Source organism: Trichechus manatus, unplaced genomic scaffold (assembly GCF_000243295.1).
Source record: "Trichechus manatus latirostris isolate Lorelei unplaced genomic scaffold, TriManLat1.0 scaffold00080, whole genome shotgun sequence".
Lineage (NCBI taxonomy): Eukaryota > Metazoa > Chordata > Mammalia > Sirenia > Trichechidae > Trichechus > Trichechus manatus.
Genome location: NW_004444016.1, coordinates 6,864,540 through 6,886,965, shown reverse-complemented (window position 1 = coordinate 6,886,965; position 22,426 = coordinate 6,864,540). Strand labels below are relative to the sequence as shown.

General features: G+C 53.4%; 1 protein-coding gene across 1 annotated transcript in view; it reads left to right on the top strand.

The window, feature by feature from the left end:
- The window catches only part of NRG2 (neuregulin 2), a 217,325-nt gene that overhangs the window by 194,521 nt on the left and 378 nt on the right, over positions 1-22,426 (top strand). Inside the window, exons 5-11 of the mRNA XM_004381152.2 lie at positions 6,495-6,553; positions 11,719-11,742; positions 15,883-15,985; positions 18,168-18,291; positions 18,620-18,747; positions 19,603-19,830; positions 22,139-22,423. Coding sequence (XP_004381209.1) covers positions 6,495-6,553; positions 11,719-11,742; positions 15,883-15,985; positions 18,168-18,291; positions 18,620-18,747; positions 19,603-19,830; positions 22,139-22,423 — 951 coding nt within the window. The remainder of the gene's footprint in view (positions 1-6,494; positions 6,554-11,718; positions 11,743-15,882; positions 15,986-18,167; positions 18,292-18,619; positions 18,748-19,602; positions 19,831-22,138; positions 22,424-22,426) is intronic.

Genomic DNA, 22,426 nt, shown 5'->3' with positions numbered 1-22,426 from the left:
AAGTGACCAGTGGGGGTGGGCATGGGGGCAAGAGTAGGGTGGGAGAGGCTGGGGCAGAAGTGGAGGGCTCTAGGAAAAGTGAACTGCAAGCCACTGACAAGGGATCCCCAAGGGGTGTAGGCGGTGAGGTGTGCCCCACTTCCCAGCCCTTTCCTGGGATATAGGGAGATGTAAGCTCTAAGGGGCTCAGGGGCTTCTGCTGTCCCAGTTTCCCAGGCCCCTACCCACTCCACCTCCCAATGTCTACCCTTCCACCAACACCCTTTAGGGAGATGAGGAGGCCAGTCTATGCCTTCTGTGGACACTGGGAGTCTGTTCTCTCTCTCTTTCTATCTCTCACTGTCTCCCTTTTCCCTCCCCCAGTCTCTCAGCAACTCTCCAAGTGTTGTTCTTGATGAACATCTCCCAGGGCATGTCTTCCCCAGCAGTGAAGAGCCTGGCAGGGTCAGGCAGTGCACAGGTTCCATGGCCCTTGGTAGCTGAAGGTCCTGCTCTCATAGTCTTGAGGGGAGAACCCAGGTCTTGCCTCAGGATCTGGCTGCTCCCCCTGCCCTACAGAACCTCAGTGTCCATATATGCTCTGGGTGCTTCCTGACCCCCCTCAGTCCCTAACCCCCTCCCTATGGGGTGAGGGGCAGTGCTAAGAGGGAGCTGCCCAGACATTAGCAAGGGTACCACGTTGGGGGTGGCCCAATGTGGGAGGTCAGGGTTGAAGAGAGGCTCAAGTCTGGGCTTCTCTGCCTTGCTAAGGGTCAGGGCCTGCTCTCCAGCCTGGTGGGGCTGCCACAGCAGGATCTCCAAGGAGCTCAGAACCACCTCCTCCCCTGAGCAAATAGGGTAGTTGGGGACATGGCAATGAGGGAGGGCTTGTTCAGGCCCTGCTAGATTGTCTGGACAGCTGGGCCCACAGCGCCTTCTTGATAGATTCTCTGGTAGGTGAGTGAGGAGTCAGGGGAGCTTGGTGAGGGCAACACAGGCTCTGGGCAGACCTTGGGGAAGACGGGGAGGGAGGCTAGCTAACAACTTTGGTTTTTCAAAGCAGCCTGAGTCTAGGACACTAGCAAGGTGCCAAAGCTGCCCCATTCCCATGGCATCTGGGAGTATGGATGGAAATCAGAGAGAAGTGATTGGTCTCCCCACAAATAAGGCCAAGTCCAGCATGCCTCGGCTCTCCTGCCCCAGGCAGACAAAGACCACTCTCTCTGGCCTCTGGCTCCAGATCTGCAGCTCCTTCCTGGGCCACAACCTTCCCCACGTGAGGCGTGGTGAGGAGACCAGGACTTTTAAAGGCCCCTCCACCTAACAATGTGATAATGAGAGTCCGTGCCCCCTTCAAACCCACATCTTGGTGCTGGGTTAGGTTGGCCTGGATTGCCAGGCACAACTGTGGCTCTTGCCCTCAGCTGGCCTCTCTGGTCCTACCCTTCACCTGCTGCCATCCCCTCTTCCCCCCATCCTGAATCTCAGGAGACAGTCCAAACTGTGACAACAGGTCCTCTAGGGAGTCCCCAGCCTGGACTCAGCCCTCATCCTTCCCCTTCTTCCCCTGAGAGGCTATCACATTAGTCTTACAGACCCTGGGAACATGCCAGCCTTGAAAATGCTCTGAGCTCTTTGGAACAGATCTACTAGAAACTCACAAGGGCTCTGGCATACCTCACAGGCACAGCCCAGCCCTGCAGCCCTCTCCTTTTGCCCCCCCCCCCGCCCCGGTCTCTCCTCTTCCCTAACCCCTTGGGCCCCTGGACCTTGAAGGAATCAAGCATTGTCACTGGAATCAGCCCCTGGTTCCAGGGTCATGAGGGTCCAGGGCTCCAGTGCTTGAGTTTAGTGTGGGAAAGAGAGTGATGAGATCTATGGGCTTCCAGAGGCCCTGCCAGCAAAGCTGCACACCCAGGACCCCTTAAATCTGAGAGGAGCAGAGGCAGGAGCCTGAGCCATCGAGAAGATGGTATCCTGTCCCCCACCCCACTTCCACCCCTAGCCAGGGCCACTGGGGTTCACTGCTTAGGCCTTGAACTTGGTACCTACTACCCCCACCCCCCACTCATCTCAATCCCCTCTGGGTCAGGCCCAGCCCAGGCTCCTGGAACCAACTTCCCTAACTCCATTTGTCAGCCCTCAGGGGAAAAGGGCATCCCTGGCAGGGACTGCGGGCAATAAGAAATGCAGCCCCTGCCTTGGCAAGAGGGCAGATACTCAGTGCTGTGCTGGAGAAGGGCAGGGTGGGAAGTGGGGGGCAGGGCAGAGCCCAGAGGCCATTCTGGGAGCGGGCAAGCTGGGAGGGAAGGGGGGCAGGCCAATTGGGGTTCGTGATGACACCTGAATGGAATAAAAAGGAAAGCATTTAGGAAACGGAACTCACGTCTTACCATTTGTGCTGTTTGTTTACTTTTTATTTTTATTTTTTTGCATTTCCGCTTAGCTTGGGTAATGAAACTAGACTGGTCAGTTTCATTCCAGTTTCTATAAAAATCAGTTTTCCTTCCTGGTTTTCTTACACTTGTTGTTGTGTATTGGTTCAGAGCCCTGCAGGGAGTGTTGGAAAGCAGGCACACTCCGCCCCTCCTGTTTTTCTGGAATTCAGAGCCAAAAGAAACAGTGTCACTGATACTGAATTTTGTTTTTTAAAAAAAGAAAACTCAGGGGGGTTTTGAAAATGGGGATCCAAATCAAGGTGACTGTCTCCTGTCTGGGCCAGACAGGGGCCTCTGCACTTCCTCTTGCTGCTTTCTCCTCTTCTCTCCGTGTTTTTGTAGAGCACGGTTGGTGCGTGACTCTCGGGGACTGGTTCAGGGGATGATGACAGAACAAGACTCTCTTTCCAGCCCTGTGCACATACCAGTGGCATGCTTCCCTTTCCCACTGGCTCATCCTCCCCACCCCTTGTCTCCTAGCACCCCTGCGTCCAGGTGGTTCCCCATCCCATACCCATCTGCCTGTTCATCCTCATCACATCTCCACCCCTACCCCTCATGAGGTCAGAGACCTTCACCCCCTCCAGTGCCTGGGGGCACACCCTCATCCTTCATCCTCTCCCTCCTCCGGGTGAGGGCAGCACACGTGGCATTATCCCCAGGCTACTAAAAGGAGAAACTGAGGCCCGGGAGGTGGGGTGGGGAAATGGAGAGGTAGAAGTCCTGGCCTCTCTGTCACCCCAGATGCAGCCCGTGGGTTCTCCTCTCTGCCCCTCTCACCCCTGCTCTTCTCCAGCCCTGGGTACAGACCTTCCCATAGTCATAGCTGATGACTTGGTGGGAAGGGCTGGGAAGGCTGTTACCTGCTGCTCCTTCTAATCTGTCCTCTGTGCCCCTGAAACTCGGAGGGTAAATCCCTGTTTGAGTGGGAAACCACCAGCCACCCACTCACATTGAGTTCAGATGCCCATCCTGGTTTATAGACTAATGTACCCTGTACACTTTGACCCTGGTTTTGAGTGCAGGTTAGAGGGCTATAGGTTCACCCCCAGAACCTTCTCTAGGGAAGCCCCAGCCTCCTGGACATGTCTCCTCCTCAACAAGCAGGGCTAAGGAGAGAGATAGGAGTGTCCAGGGGCCCCCTAGAAGGAGCCAGTGCCCCACAGACCTGCCTTGGGTGTCAGTCATCCCACACACACTGTGCCTTTTCTTTTGTTCAGTGAGTGGGGAACGTGCTTTCCCAGGGCAGGAAAGTTAGAACCATAATTTTGCACATCTCCAGAGGTTATCATTTGTGTTGTAGACCATGTCAATGGCACCACCTGGAGTTGTGCAACTCAGTGGCCATGAAAGACATGAGGATGCAGTTGAGTAGTCCAGGCTGGAGGTAGGATCGGGGATCAGGGCTGTGTTTAGTTATCATTGGTCTCCAAGAGCCATGGGACAGCAGCCCTGCTTGTCAGCAATGGGAATAAATTTCCCCCTTGTGCTTTCCTGCTCCGCGCACACCTCCATTCTCCCTGTGAAACACACACACATTCACACACATACTACACAGATTTTCCCTTCCTCCAAGAGCTGGGCTGATCTCAACACTGGACACAAATGGATTTCTTTCTTGTTTCTTTGTGGATTCCAAGAGTCATTTTGGCGACTTCATGGGTCTTTGTCCTCTATCCCCAAAGGCACTTCCTCTTGAAAAATCACTTCTCCCCCTCTAGTTCCCAACCCAGGTGGACATCAGTTTCTAGAGCTAAGGAAGAAGAGCTGAGCCTGGTTGGCATTGGTTGGGAAGCCTTAGCCACTACCTTCATTTTCCTAGACTGGGACGATTAGGGACCAGGCCCAGGGATCAGAGAAGGATATATTGACAAGGGGCTGGAGGTAGCCTCTTTCTCCAAGCCATCATGCCCACCAGGATGAGTGTGCATCAAACTCATTAGCAGCCACAGGCACACTTCCAAGCCCTCCATCACCCCCCGTTGGCTAGGCACATTCCCACCACTATAAGGACCAGATTCCTGCCTCCTCTGAGAGAGATTCCGTCAAGGCCCAGAGAAACTCCAGCTCTCTGCCACCTACCACACTCATTCTCCACTCTTCCAGGTGAGATTTGGGGGCCACAGGGTTTTCATGAGTATCTATCACAGACAGTGGCCACTACCCACCTTAAGCCCAAGGGACTTGCTCATGGTCAGTGTATACTACAATGCTAAGCAGTAGAGCACACTCACCTCTTGAGGAAGTTGTGATTGATTAATAATGAACAGTAGCCTATTGTTGAGAGGACACTGGTAAAACCCTGAAGAGGTGATGGGCTTACCTAATTTCCTAAGGAAGAAGAGGCAGAGACAACATAGATCCATCTTTGAGTCAGGGGCTGTCTAGGGGGTGGGGGTTCAGAAGCAAGTACAGGGCTGGGCATGTCTCCCAGAAATCTGTGAGACTGAGGCTCGCTTGAGAGGAGGAGTGGCAGCCAGAGAGCAGAAGGAAGTGCACATCTGGGATGGGGATGAGACAGGGAGATGGGAGTGGGTGGTGCTATAGAGGAGGCAAGATGGGAGAATGAGACCCAGGCCAGAGCAAGGCAGTGATGGAGGAGCAGGTCATGGGGAAAGGGCAAGTTTCCCAGGCAGCCAGTAGGCCCCTGATATGGAACAGGTTCCCAGTGTACCCAGTGAGCCTGCTCCAGCTCCACTGTGGTTCTTGTCACCTGAGGCCAAATACTGTACATCTGGCCTCGGGAAGGCCAGCTTTGGGATGCTGGTAATTCTGGCTCTTCTCTAATCCCCCCTTTTCCCCACTAAGCTTTTCCCATGTATATTGCTCTACAGCAGCCTTCCTCAAACTGTGTTCTACAAGGTTTCCTCAGAAAACTATTTCCATGGTCAAATAAATTTGGGAAATACTGGAAAGTTTAGCTGTTTCCTTTTGCAAAACTCTTCATAGCCTTTCATATGCTGATATATATTGCAACTCCACAAGGAGCCTTGCGAATAGATTTCCTAAACTTATTTGGCCACAGAAAACCTCTTTGAGAGACTAGATAAGACATCTCCACGGTCACTTCTGTCATGGGCACACAGTCTGGGAACAGCATTCTGGAGTTCTTCTCTGACCTTTCTGGAGGCTGTTTCATGGACAGCAACACCTGCCAAGGGCCCTGGAGAGAATCATTCTGTAGGGACTGAAAGGAGCGGCTCCCAATAACTTGGTATTCCTCAAGGCTCCCAGCGCTCTGCCAGGTGATTGCCTGGCACCAAGGGGCTACAGTTCTGGCTTCATGGGGCACCAGGCAGGTAAGAAGGAAAGTTTTAATGACCATTGGGACAATGAGTCGGTAACTTCCCATCTTCCCCCACCCCACTTCCCTCAGTCATCCTCCTCCCCGCCCCTCCCACCCTCCCCACCACCCACGGAGCCACATCTATTAGAGAGATTTTTTTATGAGATTTCAGAGCCCTCCACCCAGCCCTGACTCCAGCCCTTCAGCTACAAGTGTGACCCCAAGTGCCTGACTTGATTTTTCTCATTCATCACTGTGCACTTTGATTTCTAACCTTAGCCTCGCGGATGATGCCAGTTTGTTCTGTGATTTTTCCCCTTTTCCTTCTCCAGATGTCCAAACGGATTCTTCGGACAGAGATGTTTGGAGAAACTGCCTTTGCGATTGTACATGCCAGATCCTAAGCAAAGTATGTTTGAAGATACAAACACAAGTCCCTGCTCCTTAGAAAGCTTCCGGGTGCAGTCCCCCCCGATGTAGGGCGTAGGGCCAGGGGTGTTGGTTGTTTTGATCTTTGGCTGTTTTGTTTTGTTTCTCTTTTTCTTTTTTGTATTTTGGTTTGTTAGTTCTTTTGTTTTGTTTTGTTTTGTTTTGCTTTGTTTTTCATTTTTGGCCTAATCCTTGGGTTTAAAGTTCAGGGCTGCAGGTAAGGGGCAGAGTGGCAAGGCCAGTACAAATGGTAACGGTGGCAAGGAACCCAGCTGGCATTGGCAGGAGCCTGTGCCGGGGTGTTGCGATGCCTGTGTCTTGCTATCCTGGCTCTCTCTTTCTGGTTTTCTTTCTTTTGGTAGGTGTCCTGTGGGATACACCGGGGACAGGTGTCAGCAGTTCGCAATGGTCAACTTCTCCAGTATGTCTCTTACTTCTATTTCTTCTCTTCCCTGGTGACTGACAATCTCCCGCTGCGGGAGGGATGGGGCCTTGCTTAGTGAGACTGTGGGGGGGGGCGGCGGGATGCAGGCGATGTCCTGGGCTCCTCTCAGTCTTCAGTGTGCACCAGAAGCCTGTGCAGAGGAGACCAGTATAGCCCCTGCCACCTCCACCTCCACACATGGGCTATACCATTGGGCACAGTAATGCTGGATTCTCTCCTCAGCCAGCAGGAGCCACACTCGGGCCTTTCACAACCTCTGGGGTCAGGCAGCCTGGCCAGAATGGGAAGAGGCATTTGTTGAGCCCTCACCTGCCTCTGAAGGCCTGTTTGAGGGTGCCAGACTGCTGATGGGGCCTGGCAGTGAGTGTATGCATGAGTGTGCCGATGTGTTGGAGCATGAGAGAAAGAAGTTCTCAGAAAGCCTGTCTTCCGATCTGATCAGAGTTTGTTTTGTTTTGGGGGTAGAGGGGTAATTGAGGGAGAGCAGAACCCAGAGTTATGGTTTCCATGGATACCAAAGACTAGAGACATATATGTGGCTACAGAATAGACATGAGGACTCAAGGGGTAATCGGAGACTCTCTCCAGGATCTCTCTGGTTTGAATCCCCACCCAGGACTGCGTTCCCTTCCTTTTTTCCACTATGGAGGTTGGAGCTTTCTTGTTTGCACAATTTGGTGAAAAAAATGTGAGCCCCACGGCCCAAGGATGCGGCCATAATTGCAAACACTTATTTGGGGCCTGGGAGCAATTCTTTCAAGCACCACCAGGTGGAGGTGGAGCAGAGCAAAAAGCTACTGGCCAGCTGTGGACTCTGTTTGGGACCCAATGGTCTGTTGGCCTGCAGGGCCCATCCCTGATTAGCCCATGCCATCCTGCAGGGCAGACTAGACCCCTGCCCGGCCCTCCGCTCAAATCCACCTGTCCAGGAAGGACAGCTAGGTGCCATGAGGAGTTAGGAAACGGAGTGTGATGGCGCCTGAGCATTGGGAGGTGGATCTCAGGAAGATGCTGAGGGCAGGGTCCAGGGGGCCATTTAGGTAGCCCTTGGGGAAAAAGGATTTTGGGGTTTGAGTCTCCGAATGGAGAAATGAACCTTCCCAGTCCTCTTCAGACCACAGCACAAAAGCCTAGAAATTGCCCCTCCACACAGGAGCCTAGAGGCCAAGACTTGGAGAGGGAAGTCGAGGCCCCAGTGCAGGTGGGGGCCAGTTAGCCCAGATGGCCAACTGTCTTGATAGGGTGTGGGATGCAGCACCTCTCCAGGCCTCTCTTGTTGGAGGCCCATGAGCACAACCAGGGCCAGGGAGGAAGGCCATGGGGATAAGGGCAGAACCTGTGGGCAGGAGTGTGGCCCAACAGAATTCTCCAGAGCCCAAGATCCGGGAAGAACTGCAGAGTCCAATCCAGCCCCATGTGGAGGAGTGTAGAGCAGGAAGGACTGCAGGAAAGACAGGGCAGGGAGCAGAGAACAAGGATCAGGGAGAGAGGCAATGGTAGGCATATTCCTTTCACCCTTAGGCCCAGAGCCTCCTCGGATTATGGGACTGTTCTGGACAGGGAGTCCCAGCCTGTCTGGAACTTGGCTGCTATCCAAGGCTTCTCTGGCAGCTGGGCTGCTTCAGCTTTCAGCCCAGATCTGCTGGGAGGGTCAGCAGGGCCACAGGCCCCCAGAAATGAGCCTGGAAATGCAGCACCCGGCCTTGCTGCCTAGTGCTATCATTATTATTACTGTTACTGTTTTATAAAGGATTTATACTCTTGAAGCACTTTCACAGAGAACACTTCATGCATTTCTCTGTCAGATAATTCTTGAAAAGGTAGTGTTGGCTTAAGTGTTCAGGCTTTAGATTCAGATTAAAAAACTCATTGCCATCAATTCTGACTCCTAGCAACCCTATAGGACAGAGTAGAACTGCCCCATTTGGTTTCCAAGGAGTGACTGGTGGATTTGAACTGCCGACCTTTTGGTTAGCAGCCAAGCTCTTAACCACTGCACCACCAGGGCTCCAGATTCATAGACCTGAATAAAACTGCCAGCTGCTGAACTTACTAGTTCTGGGACCTCATTTAACCTCTGACTTTGTTTTCTCATCTGTAAAATGGGGATAACAATATTTATGGCTATAGGGTTGCTGTGAGGATGAAATGAAATGACACATATGAAGGGCATAGCAGAGAACCTTGTGGCTGGAAGAATGTGTAGCACCTCTCCCAGCTACAACTAGTATGAGGGTAGGGGCTGGAGGAGCAGCATCAATCCCCTAGCGCCTGACTCCCAGCATCCTGAGCAAGGTGTCTGACCAGGTTACCCTTTGCAGAGCCAAAAAAATGGAGCCTGTGGCCAGAATAGCACTTTGAAGCTTCTCTTTTTCCACTGACAGCCCCTCCACTCCAAGAATCCAAGCTTGTCCAACTCTACACACAGCCCTGTGCAAAAGAGCCCACATGCCTGCATGCATACATGCACACACACAAGCATGTGCTCTGGTGCCCATACTACTCCCTCCTTGTCCAGGCATCTTGTGACTGTGTGTCATGGGACATGTCCAGGAACTTGCATATTGTGTGGTAAGCCTGGCCTTGGGAGTCCAGCATCAGGTTGCCATGGTTACTGATCAGTATGCAAATTTCTGCCCCATAGGACCTGCCTGTGACTCGCCAGTGCCAGCCCCATCCAAGCTGAGTGGCAGCCAGTGAACACGATGAGTGGGAGAGTGCTGGTGCATACATAGCTGGAGGCCCCTCAGAATCCACCTCCCTACTTCCCAGTGAGAGGGAAGCAGGACTGCCGTCCTGGTGACTGGCCAAGCCCTCAGTGGCATCACCAGTCACAACAGCCACTGCCTATCCATCCCAGACAGCACTGGCTTTTGACTCAAAGGGGAGGCCAATCAGGAGCCCAGAAGCCGCTGCTGCTACCACTTGGTTCCCAGAGGGTGATGCAGCAGGAAACTCTTACAGGGCTTTGGGAGCCTTGCTCAGTTTTCCAGATGGTCATTGTCTTCAATATAGCAGGCAGACCTGCTCAATGGGCAGGAATAGCCAGGGCTTAGTACCAAGGGACTGGAGGCCTGGCCTCCCATCCTCCTTCTGCTACCTAATTTGCTGTGTGACCTTAGGAAAGTGTCCTAGCACCACTGGGCCCCAGCTGTCTAACCTAATATAACAGCTTTTATCCAAAAGTGGGACCCAGACCAGCTCTATGAACCGTAGTCCTCTTAGTGTCCCCAAGTATTCTGATCAAGCGGAGCTGTTCACTCTCAGCGGGGCAGGACTAGGCATTCAAACAATGTGAGAACTCCCGAGCTGCCTGGAGGGTCCCTGGGACCACAGGATGAACTACTCAGTGAGAGCTCCCTGGAGGACCTTTAGAGTTTGTCAAGTTTGTACTGTGTGCTCAGCTCCGCTGGCCAGCACAGGGAGGCCCTGGGAGAGGGGCGGACCTGACTGTGCTTATGGTGACTTTCTCCTTTCTCCAAGCTATAAGACAGCAAAGAAACCAAAAATTCATGTTGACTGCCCAACCTCAGGTTGAACAGGAGTGCCAGTGTGGTCTCTGCTTGGAACTGTGGGGACTAAGCTCCAGATCTTTCTTAAGGTGCTTTCAGTCAGAGCCATCTTGGCCTCTGGCTCAGAGCCACCCTACTCTCCTGCCCTTTTCCAAATGCAGAACCCTCTGGGAACTCCATCAGAAGCAGTGGAGAGATCCAGGGATGGATAATCCACAGGACTCCCTGCTGGCTTCTTCCTTTCCTCTCCTTCCTCTGCAGGGGATAAGCACATCAGAACACAATTTCCAGCTCCTCCTTGGATCTAGCTGAAGCTTATTGTACATATGGGGAAGCCACAGAGTGGGCAAATCTGGCTGGCAGGGCCTGAGCCTCACACTCTCCAGGCCTGCTACATCTTTCTCTGTCTATGGACAGGCACTTTTGACAGATGAGGAAACAGGGACTATGATTTACCCATATCCACACATCATGAAAACGCTCTAGAGATTTCTGGGCTCCTGCCCTGGAGATTGTGATTCCACTAATTTGGATCATTACGAAGCACAGCCTGGTTTACAAACCTCTCAGAAATCCCATGGCCAGTCTTGATTCCCATTTAGCAGATGAAGAGACTGAGACCAAAATCAACTGGGTGTTGCTCAGGATCACACAGCGGGTCAGTGGCTGAGCTGACTCTTGGGCTTCCGTGGCATGGATATCTACCTCTCAGGGCCCTGAAATCATACATTTACAGCATGGTTCCACTTCAAAGAGTGTGACCTGTCCACCATGTGAGGAGCACAGATGTTCCACAAGTGAACTTGCTTGACTCTTTCTCTGAGTGGCCGTTTGCTTTTACAAGTAGTGAAATCAGGCTCAGACCCTGTGGCCTAGCTTCTGTAGGCTTCTGGGAGGTTTCAAGTGTCAAATGAAGTGGCCTGCCTTCTCTCCTCACTCCTGCTCCACTACAGAGTGCTTCCCCACAAGCTCTGAGTATCCATGCCCAGGCTCCTAGTACATGAGCAGGTCAGCTAGGCCTGTGGGGCAGGACAGGGACATGGAGCCAGTCCTCATGCCCCACACCCTCGTTCTGAACAGAGAAAATTCTGGTAAGAAAGTCCTGGTAAGAAAAGAGGCCCCAGCAAGGATGCTGGGAAGAGGGGCAGAAAATAGTGCCCTTGAGTGAGCTGGGCCCTGGGTAAGCCATCTCCAGGTGGGGCTTGAGAGTGCTGGAGGTCCTGGCACTAGAGCTGGAGGAAGAGAATGGGGGCTTCTCGTACCCTCACCTCCACTGCCCTTTCCTCCCTGGGGACATTTGCCAACTGACTCTTGCGCCTCTGCCTCCCCACCAGGTACTAACTCCCACGGCTCATCTCTAAAGAACCCTCCCTGCCTGCTGACTCTAACATTTCCTCTCTCCACCCCCTCAGGGGCTTTTGGGGACTGGGTGCCAGGGAAGGAGCTCAGGGGGCGGGGAGGGGACACCACTAACCTGCTTTCACCTCACAGACTGGCTGCCGGTGTCTGAAGAGTCCTGACCAACATGTCTTTCTTTCTCTCTCCCTCTCCAACCCTCTGTCCCTCCCCCATCTCTCTCTCTGCCTCCACTCCTTCCCTCTCTGACCCTCCTCTCTTCTGCACTGCCAGAGCATCTTGGATTTGAATTAAAGGGTACGGAACCTTTATGTATCACTCAGAGCCATCCACTCAGCCCCTCTCCACAGCCCCTGACACCATGTGTGCTGAATGTCTTCTTTCTTTTCCAAAAAAATGTAAAAGGGATGATTCCAAAAATCATTCCTGGCCCCACCAAGATGCCTTATCGTAAACTAGGTTGACTTGGGGGTAATTAAGTGAAGCTCATGAATAGCACGTACCCTGGGGTACAGACTGTGCCCCCAGTGTGCACTAGCGCCCCTTCCACAGATTCCTGAGGGGAGGGGCCCCTCCTGAGCTGTGTGCTAATGTGGAAGAGCCCATGTCTGGAAGCCCCAGAAACCTTGTTTGGAAAGTTGTGTAGAGAGGCATCCCTTTTAATTTGACTTCAACCCTCCTTCCTTTCACCATTTCCATTTCCATTGCTTTTCATTCTGCACTAGGTTGGTGGCTGAAAACTCCCTGTATGTCTGCCTCCTGCCCTGTATTTGCCAAGTTTTGCCATCTGCATGAGGCTGTCACTCCCTCCATGATCAGTCTTCACAATGGCACTCGTGTGCCTCTGTGGGCAAGACAAGCAAGGGGCGGGGCGGGGCAGGGCTGGCCTACGGTGCCTCCTCCCACCACCCCCACCACCCCCGCCACCCCCGCCATCCAGCTCAGAATTTTACCTCCACCCAACCCCTGCTGCCCTCTGGCCCCTGGAAGACTCCTTGGGCTGGAAGGGACTTTGAGGAGTCAGTCTTGCCAACTCTCTAGCTTTGTGCTGGGAGGCTCCACCCAGGCCTCAAGTGTCCAGACATATTGCAGCAGGAGAAATCCAGGGGCTCAGAGGGGCTGAGGCTTCTTTGGGGAGACATGGTAGGGAGTGGGAGCCTGCAGATCTGAAAAGGCTGTTCTGTGGCATGTTTGAGGAGGCCCTAGTTCCCCCACTACCTAGCCCCTATCAACTGTTCTCAGTAAAAGATATAGAGAACACAGCTACAAGTCGTGTGGAAGTGCATGTCCGTCTATCTCTGCTGACTGTGATGAGGTGGGGAGAAGAGGGGCGAGTCTGTATGGTGTCTGTGATTGGGGCAGCACGTAGGTTTGTGTGTGTGTATGTTGTGTGTGGTTCTCTGTCTGTGGCGGGAAAAGTGTGCCAATCTTATTAGGTCTCTCACTGCAGGAAGGGAGGGCGTGGAGGGGTGCGGTGAAACATCTTTGTGCAGCTGGAACTGAGTGTGCAGAGGTGATTCTGTGAGTACATGTAGGTATGCATCTAGCTCTAAGGGTGGTCTGAATAGTCATTCGCTCATCAACTCAACAAATAACTACTGAACACCAGAATTCACCAGACTCTGGGGATATAACTCACAGAGTCCCTGCACTCCAGAGCTCAGTCTGCAGGGGTGAGACAGATAGCAAACCAACAGGAAAGCTACCAGGTAGTGATAAGTGCTATACAGAAAATAACATAGGTTAACAGCGTAATGCCTAGCTGGGGTGGGGGGGGAGCTACTTTAGCTAAGTTGTCAGGGAAGGCTTTACCAATGAGGTGACACTGGGGATAAACTCTGATGAAAAGTAGCCAGCCCTGCAAACAGCTGGGGGAAGCGTATTTGCAGCAATGGAACAGCAAGTATAACGCTCACATGGTTGTCGTGGGCTTGCCTTGTGCGATGGGTGGGAGAGCTGCAGTGAGTCTGGAGGACAGGGAGCATGGGGGAGAGGACTATAAGCTGAGGTCCAAAGGGAAGCAGGGCCAGGTCATCTGGAGCCTCAGAGGCTAGGTAAGGCTTTGATTCTAGTTGCAATGGGAAGCCATTCATGAGTTTTTAAGCAGACGGGTAAAATGATCTGCTTTACAGTTGTGAGTAGATTGGGCTTTGGGGTAAATATCAGACTATGGTGTGGGGGAAGGGGTGGGAGTGGAAGCAGAGAGACCAGTTAGAAGGCTACCACAGTCATTCAGGTGAGGGATGGCATCATCTTGGATTAGGTGGAAGTGGTAGAAATGAAAAGAAGGGGTCAGGATCTATTGGGAAGGTAGAGTTGAGTGGACTTGCTGGTGGATGGAGTATCAGGGTAGGTGGGAAGAAAGGGAGTAATGGAGAATGATTCCCAGGTTTGGGCCTGAGCAACAGGAAAGGTGGTACTGCCACCAATGAAATGGGAAGCCTCGGGGAGCAGGTTTGGAGAAAGAGTGGGAAATCAGTAATTCTGTCTGGCCATGGCCCTAAAATGCATGAGTCAGGAGCTCAGGGAGAAGAAAGTCAGAGCAGGAGATATAAATTTGAGAGTCAACTGCATAGAGATGGTATGGGACATCTGAGTCTGGATGAGACCACGAAGGAGAGAGGGCAGACAGAAGCCAGAGAGCCCCAGACCCTACTGTTTCTACACAGGTAGAAGAGGAGGAGTCCCTGGGTGATGTCAATGGTTAATGTGCTCAGCTGCTAACCAAAAGGCTGGAGGTTGGAGTCTACCTAGAGATGCCTAAGAAGAAAGGCCTGGCAATCTCCTTCCCAAAAAATCAGCCATTGAAAACCTTATGGTCACCATGAGTTGGAGTCGGCAACTAGTTAGAAGAGGAGGAAGCAGCGACAAATAGAGAAAGATCAGCCAATACAGCTAGAGGAAGTCCAAGAGGGAGGGGGCATCCAGAAGCCAGGGGGAGTGTGGCTCCAGAAGGAGGGAGTCAGCTGAAAGGGAAAGACTATCCCCCCGGACTTGACACCATGGCCGTTTCTGGTGACCATGACCAGAGTGGTCTCAGAGGAGTGATGGAGACAGATGCCTGGAGAGGACTGAGGGGCAAATGGGGAAAGTGGAGCTGGAGCTGGGAATCTGGGGGGAGGTGTGTTTGTTTATTTTAAATTGCCACATGATTGTGTCGGTGAGCATGACGGTGTGTGTATGTGTGCCTGTTACTGCAGTGCGCAGATAGTTCTGTTGTGTGTGTGTTTCTGTGCATATGTATATGCTCCTCTGGACATATACATGAGTGTATCTTTGTGAAGGGGTCTATCTGTGTATCACATAGGTATATGCATGTCTGAAGGCTTTGCACCCCTGGTGTATACCTTTGCCACAGGAGGTGCTGCAAGCCCAACAGGTTAGGGACATTTCTCGGGGCTTCACCAAGGATTCAGGGTACAGTCTCCACTTATCCCTGACCTGGGGAAAGGGAGCAGTGTGGAGGGAGGAGCCAGTGGGTGGGGGAGGGGTGGGGTCTCTGTGCTGTAGGCCTTGCCTGTGGCTAGTTCTGGCACCATTTTCCTTTTCTCTCTCCCGGCCTTCTCTGTTCTAGAAGGGTAGGGCTTGCCCCACTGAGTAATAGGGAGTAGAGATAGGCTGGCCTTTTTAAGAGCTTTGAGGCCCAGCTTAGCTCAGCTCCCCAGAAAGGTTGGGGCTGCTCCTTGTGCACAAGGGCTGCCCGGGCAGCTGGATGGGCGGTGCTGCCACTCGTTGGCTTCTCACAGACAGAGACAGTGAGGGCTGGTGTGGGCCAGGCCATGACCCTAAGCAGGGCTCAGGTGGAAGCAAAGGCCTTTCTCCCTACCCCCTCCCCACGGCCCGGTCTGCTCTGTCTCTGCTCCTGGCCCTGGTGTCCCGCCTAAGTCCAGCCTCTGCATCTGACGTCCTGCCACCAGCCCAGGACAAACCTCTCTCCACCTTCTTGGGGAAGCTGAGCCAAGCCTTTGCCCAGGGTTTATATTAACTGCCATTGGTAACAACTCCCACCCTGCTCACCAAAGTTCTTTGCAGCCACCAGGCCATAGTGGAGCAGGGCAGGGTTACTGGCCAGACTGGGCCGTGCCACCCCCACCCCCCACCCTATAGCCTTGGGAGCTTCTTCTCCATCCTACTCCCTCCCATCCTCCTGCATTTTCCACTCATGTGCTCTGGGAAGGGCATGGGGTTGGGAAGGGGAACTCAAGGGTAGTTTGTGACCAAATTCTTGGATGGGTGAGAGTAGGAGGAGGTGGGGGGAGCAGAAAGCAATCCAGGTGCAGGCAGCAGGGAAGGGACTGGCTGGAGGTAGAGGGGTGGAGTGGAGCTGTCAGGGCCTGAGCTTGAGGGAGCATGGGGCTTGGTGGGGGAGTCTCTGCATCACTGTCCCCAAGGGGCCCACCTCCTGCCCTGCCCCTCACGTCCTCTCCACCTCTGCAGAAGCCGAGGAGCTGTACCAGAAGCGGGTCCTGACTATCACCGGCATCTGCGTGGCTCTGCTGGTTGTGGGCATCGTCTGCGTGGTAGCCTACTGCAAGACCAAGTGAGTGTAAGGCACACAGGCCAAGCCAGGGGAGGGCCTCCTAGGCTGTTTTTGTGAGAAGAGTCTCTCCTCCTCCGACCTTCTCAGCCCCCTACACCCTTCTAAGCCTCAACTGCCCCTTCAGGGACCTCTGCAGCTGGGTGTGAGCTCAAAGAGCTAAGCCAAGAAGCAGGAGCAGAGGGTGGGAGAGATGGGTTCTAGAGAATGGAACAAAGAATGGTCATGAGCACAGGCTTTGGAAAAAGGCAGATCTGAGTTCAAATCCAGCTCTGCCATTTCTGAGCAATTTGATGAACTTCTCTGAGCCTCAGTGTCCTCATCTGTAAAATGGGAACGATCCTAGTATGTCCCTAAAGGATATTGTGAGGGCCTCAGCAGGAGTGTGCAGCTGACCCCATAAGCTACTGACGCAGGCACCAGGGTGGGGGGAAGGGGGGTGCAGAGAGGAAGGCTACATACATCCCTAGGGAAAAAAAGAGATGCCAAGACACAGCCTGACTCCACCCTGGGAGCAGTCTAGACAAGAGCACACATAAAGTGGGGCCACCTATGGGCAGAGGAGAGGTGGGGCAGAACCTCAGGGCAGGGAGAATAAATGGACAGGAAGGGTAGCTGGGCCGTTCAGATAGAATAGTGCAAGCTAAGAGACAAGCACAGACCAGTCAGCTGAGTTCCCTGAGCATGAGCACCCAGACTAGTTAGAGCAAAGGGCTGTGGTCAGGGAAAAAAAAGGGGCACAAGTCTAAAAAGACAGCTGGGCCCAGATGGCATCATAGGGCCTCAGATGCCAGGCAAGGTAGTCTGGGTTTATCCTGCAGGTGATGGGGAACCAACAAAGGTTGTAGAGTGATATAGTGCAGAAAAATTATTGGTTTATCAATCCATTCATATCTGGGGAGCAAGGGTCCAGGTATAGCTACCATTTGGGGGGCTGAGCAGTCTGAATTCCCACTGCCCTTACCTGTGATATCTAGGGCCCATCCTTCCAGGACCAGAAAGGCCAAAAGGGGGGCAATGGAGGGAGTTGGGGCTCAGGTAACCCAGAGAAGGAGATTGGGCCCAAGTAGGAAAACTTAGGACATGAACTAGAAAGAAAGCAAGCCTCCTGTTCTTCTAACCCCCACTGTTTTACTCATTTCTTCAACAAACATTCATTCCGTGCCTGCTGGACACCAGGCACTGTACCAGGCACATAATCAAGTGCCTATCAGTGTGGCCAATGCTCTGAGCAACAGCTCCAGTGTCACAGAGCGCATTCAGGGGCACATCACCTCGGCTAGAGAGCAAGGGTTTCCCTGAGGAAGCAGAATTTAGACTGTGGCCTGAGAGACAAGCAGGGGTTAGCAGGTGAAGAGGAGGAAGAAGAGTGTTCCAGGAAGATGGAATAGTGTGTGCAAAGGCTCAGAAGCCAGAGACAATAGGGCACCATGGGATCAGAAACAGCCCTCCAAGGATGCAGCAAGCTGGGGTGAGAGGAGAACAGTGAGAGACAGGGCTGGAAAGAAAAGCAGGATGCTGAGGGCCAGTGAAGGGCTTTAAACAGGGGAGTAACATGATCAGATTTGTTTCTTATAAAACAAACTAATTGAGTACTTACTATGTGCCAGTGTAAAGCAGCCCCACAGGCTATGACTGCCTAACCACAGCATGCTCTGTTTTCTTCATAGCACTTTCTGAGGATATCTTATTCATTTATGTGTTTACATGTTTATCGTCTGTCTCCCCTACTGGTCTGCAAGCTCCATGAGGGCAGGAACCCTTGGCTGTCTTGTTCTCTGCTCTATACCCACTGTCCAAAACAGTGTCTGGCACATAGTAAAAGCCAGCTCTGTGCTAGAATATTTTATATATTGCTAATCGTCAACAGTCTCGATCACCCCATTTTACAGATGAGGAAAGTGAAGCAGGTACAGTTTAAGTAACTTGCCAAAGGTTACACACCTAGTAAGTAGTGGAGTTCTACTCGCTCAGCAGAGCTGATGCCCAGTACCTCTACACTCAGGCCCTGCTGATTGCAGGGTGGTGGTGATGGTATGGGGGGTAGATCGGGAGGGTCCTGGCTGAGGGCAGCTTGAGCATGGGTAGAGAGGTAGCAGCCCAGGGCAGAGGTCAGGGAGGCTGACATTACATGATGTTGGCGGCTGGGAGGGCAGGCCAAGCTAACCCACCCTCCCCTGCACAGAAAACAACGGAAGCAGATGCACAACCACCTCCGGCAGAACATGTGCCCAGCCCACCAGAACCGGAGCTTGGCCAATGGGCCCAGCCATCCCCGGCTGGACCCTGAGGAGATCCAGATGGCAGACGTGAGTGGCATTCCCAGACCCTTTCTGAGCCCTCATGGGACAGCCAGCCTTTTTATGCCCTCTGCAAGAGTAGGCCTGGGCAGATGCCCACCCAGCCCATGATCAGCCCTGCCTGCCAGACACTGTCTCTCCAGGGTGACTGGCTTTGTTTTGTCCACTTCCTTAAAGAAAGGAGGGGAGTTTGATTTGCTGGGGCCATCACTGCCCCAACATCAAGTCACTTCTCATCCAGTGGACCCCCTTCCAAGCTAGCCCTCAGGGTCCACACTTCCCCATCCCCACTAGGAGACGCCCATCACTAACTCCTACCCACCTTTGTCTGTTCTAGTATATCTCCAAGAATGTGCCGGCCACAGACCATGTCATCCGGAGGGAAACTGAGACCACCTTCTCCGGGAGCCACTCCTGTTCTCCTTCTCACCACTGCTCCACAGCCACGCCCACCTCCAGCCACAGGTGGGCACCCACCAAAACCCCCACCGTGCTTTTTGATTCCTGTACGCACACCCACACGTGCCTGCCTGAGTCACACCACATGCCTGCCTGGGTACACACACACAAACTCCCCAGCTGGCTGGGCTCTGTATCAAGGTCCCCTGAGCAGCCACAGGAGGATGGGGGTGGGGCTTCAAACCAGAATCCACCACCAAATATTCCTCCAGACCCTCAGGGGGCCTGATTCCCTTTTCCAGTCTAAACTAGCCCCAGAGGAATAACTGTCACTTAGCTCCCACCTTTTCATTTAGTTTTGTTTTGACCTCCCTTTGTCCTCCTCATTCAAACATCCGGGTTTATTTGATACCCACTCCTGAGTTTTCCTATGTGAATCATAGTCCACTTTAGCCTTCTCTCCAGAGTTGAGGAGGCCTGTGCACACAAGCACAAAGCCTTATTATACAGCTCAAGAAATAACTTGGCTGGCCTTTTTCTTCCCTGGACAGTCCGTGGAATAGGCAGGCCCCCAAATATTGGCCACTGGAGCTGGGCTCCCTGAGATAAGTGGCTAAGAACCATGGGGGTGGAAGGATCCCAGAAAGGGGGCCTTGGGGTGAGGCTAGGGGGAGGTTGGTTGTGGGAGGAAAGAGGCCTCTGCACATTACAGCCCACCCCTCCATGGGACCCCAGCCCTTCTCCCAACATCTGAATTGGGCATTTGTGACACCACAAGTCAGCCCAGAGTGGAGAATGGCAATGAGCTGAGGGAGCCCGAGATGGACTGAGGAGCCAGCGAGGGGGTGGCCGAGGGACCAAGCCTGCTGGGCTGCCCTACCCCTTCCTAACCCCTTGTCTCATCCGACCTGGCTTCCCCAGACACGAGAGCCACACATGGAGCCTGGAGCGTTCTGAAAGCCTGACCTCCGACTCCCAGTCAGGCATCATGCTGTCATCAGTAGGCACCAGCAAGTGCAACAGCCCAGCGTGCGTGGAGGCGCGGGCACGACGGGCAGCAGCCTACAGCCTGGAGGAGCAGCGCAGGGCAGCCATGCCACCCTACCATGACTCCATAGACTCCCTGCGTGACTCCCCACACAGCGAGAGGTCAGTCCTTCCCCCATGACCTGTGCCACATCTTGGCCAGAGAGCTTGCACTGCTGACCCAGGGCTGGCACTTAGGGCACCTCAGAGACACTCCAAAGAGCCTCATCCTATTTTTCAGATGGACAAACAAGGTCTCAGAGAGATTAAATGATCTGCTCAGAGCCAGAATGGATTACTGCCAGTGGACCCTTGTGTGGAGTGACCAGTGTAACTTAATTGTCCTATTGGGACACCTTAGAGTAGAAGGGGACATTATTAATAATTGTACTGGAACAAATGGACATATGGCTCTCCTATTCTGGTGTCACCTAGAGGCTCCATGTCCCAGCAGGAACAGAAAGACACCAAGATTGTGCAGATGCTGGGGTGCGGGGTGCTGACCGGTGCAGGATAGGCATGAGCCAAGAGTGACTGCAGGCCCAGCAGCATCAGCAACAAGACCCCACAGTTCAAGGTGCCGTCAGGTTCCTGAGCAACGGATGCAGTGAGAATCAGGAAACTCCCCTTCTTCCTTGACTGCTAGCCAGGGGGAGAGAGTGATCACAGGATCACAGGGGCCCAGGCCCCAACCCTTGCTCAGCCCTAGAGTGGCCCTTGGCAAGTAGGGTCTATGGGAGGAGAGCAGAGGAAGGTGCCCGTACTAAAAACTCCATGCCAGGGAGGAAGGGGAGAAGCAGATATTCTATTCTCAACTCCGCCTATTCCACATCAGGCCCTATGCTGGGCAGACTGCTGGGGGATCCACAGATGGTCCACTGGTTCCTACTCCTGAGGAGCTCCCAGCCACGGGCACAAACCATTGCAGCTCACAGCTACCTAATGAAAAGTGCTAAGCACAGGACACTGCTCAGGACGCCACTCCAGGGGAGAGAAACCCAGTCTGACTGTAGGCTCAGGGAAGCAGCCAGGTTTCCTAAGACCCACCTTTCCAAACCCAGCTCCAACACCCTCTAGCTGTGTGATTGGTTGGGCAGGTTAATCACCTCTGTGCCCTTCGTTGTTTCCTCAGCTGTAGAACAGGGATAACAATACCTATCATGCATGGCTATTATGAAGCTCACCTGATATAATGCGCATAAAGCTCATAGCTTAGTACCTGGCATGGAGCTGGTGCTTTCTAGGTGTATATGGTTATCAATAATAACCACAGCAATAAGACTGTTTAATAGGTGGGTGGGAAAGTAAGAAGTGGAGAGATGGGAGAAAAGCATTCCAGGCAAGGGGAACAGCCTTAAGACATTTGTGAACGTGGCTGGTGAGGTGAGGCGCCTGGAGCAGGGTGGGCTATGTGGAGCACTAGAGCTGGGCCTAAACAGGAAGCTGGGGCCAGACAGATGGGCCAGGGCCCTGGGCTTCTACAGGAAGGGCCTCCTGAAGCAGAGTTATGACTTAAAAAGATTGCCCTGGGAACTACACACAAAAAGGACTGAAGGAGGAGAGACCCTGGGGTGGGGGAATGACCAGAATAAGGCAGCTAGGCCCAGGGTGAAGTGGAGTGGGGTAGAGGGTATGCTCAAAGAGACAGGGCATGTATAGGACTTGGTAGTTATTTGGATGTGCATGTGGGAGAGGAAAGAGGGGGAGTCAGGTGACTCAGAGGAAGTAATGGGGACTCTAGGCTGGTTCCAGAGAACAGTGAGGTGCCAGCTCTGCAGTTTGGAAGAAAGGCATGGAGGTGGGTTGTCCTCATCCTGAGGTGGGCAGTGGCTGATGGGATAGAAGGTGGGGGTAGGAGGAGGTAGAGAAAGAAAAGAGACAGGTGACCACGACCCAGCCTGGGAGATATTAACAAGGGCAAATGTTTGGAGGAACTGGAGATTTTTAGCCCCAAGCAGATTCACCTTAGTGGGGTCTTGGTGACTGTCATCCCTGGTCTGAGAACCATCCCTGAGGCAGCTTCAGACTTCAATATAAGACAGACTATTTCTCCCACTGAAGCTATCGTCCTGTGGGATGAATTGTCCCTGCAGGGCCAGTGAGTCCAGGACAAGTCACTGAGTTGGGACTAGTGGTTTCTGGAATTAGGCAGTATGAGGCCTGGTTTCTGCTCGTCCTCGGTTCAAATCCCAGTTCCTCACTGTGTGAACCTCGAGAAAGTCACTTAAATGTTCTGAACTGTCCCAACAACACTATGGAATGAATGCTGTGGTACAGTTAACAGATAAGGAAACTAGGCTCAGCGAGGTTAAGGAAATGGATCACCGCCATCATTCTTGCAGGCGGGACTCAGGGCAAGAACGTTGCCTCCCGTCTGGGTCCGCCCCTCCCGCTCCCACCTCCTGGCCCACTAGACTGCCTCTCCCCGCAGGTACGTGTCGGCCCTGACCACGCCCGCGCGCCTCTCTCCCGTGGACTTCCACTACTCGCTGGCCACGCAGGTGCCGACTTTCGAGATCACGTCTCCCAACTCTGCGCACGCCGTGTCGCTGCCTCCGGCTGCTCCCAGCACCTACCGCCTGGCGGAGCAGCAGCCACTGCTGCGGCACCCGGCGCCCCCAGGCCCCGGCCCCGGGCCCGGCGCAGACATGCAGCGCAGCTACGACAGCTACTACTACCCGGCAGCAGGGCCGGGCCCGCGGCGCGGGGCCTGCGCGCT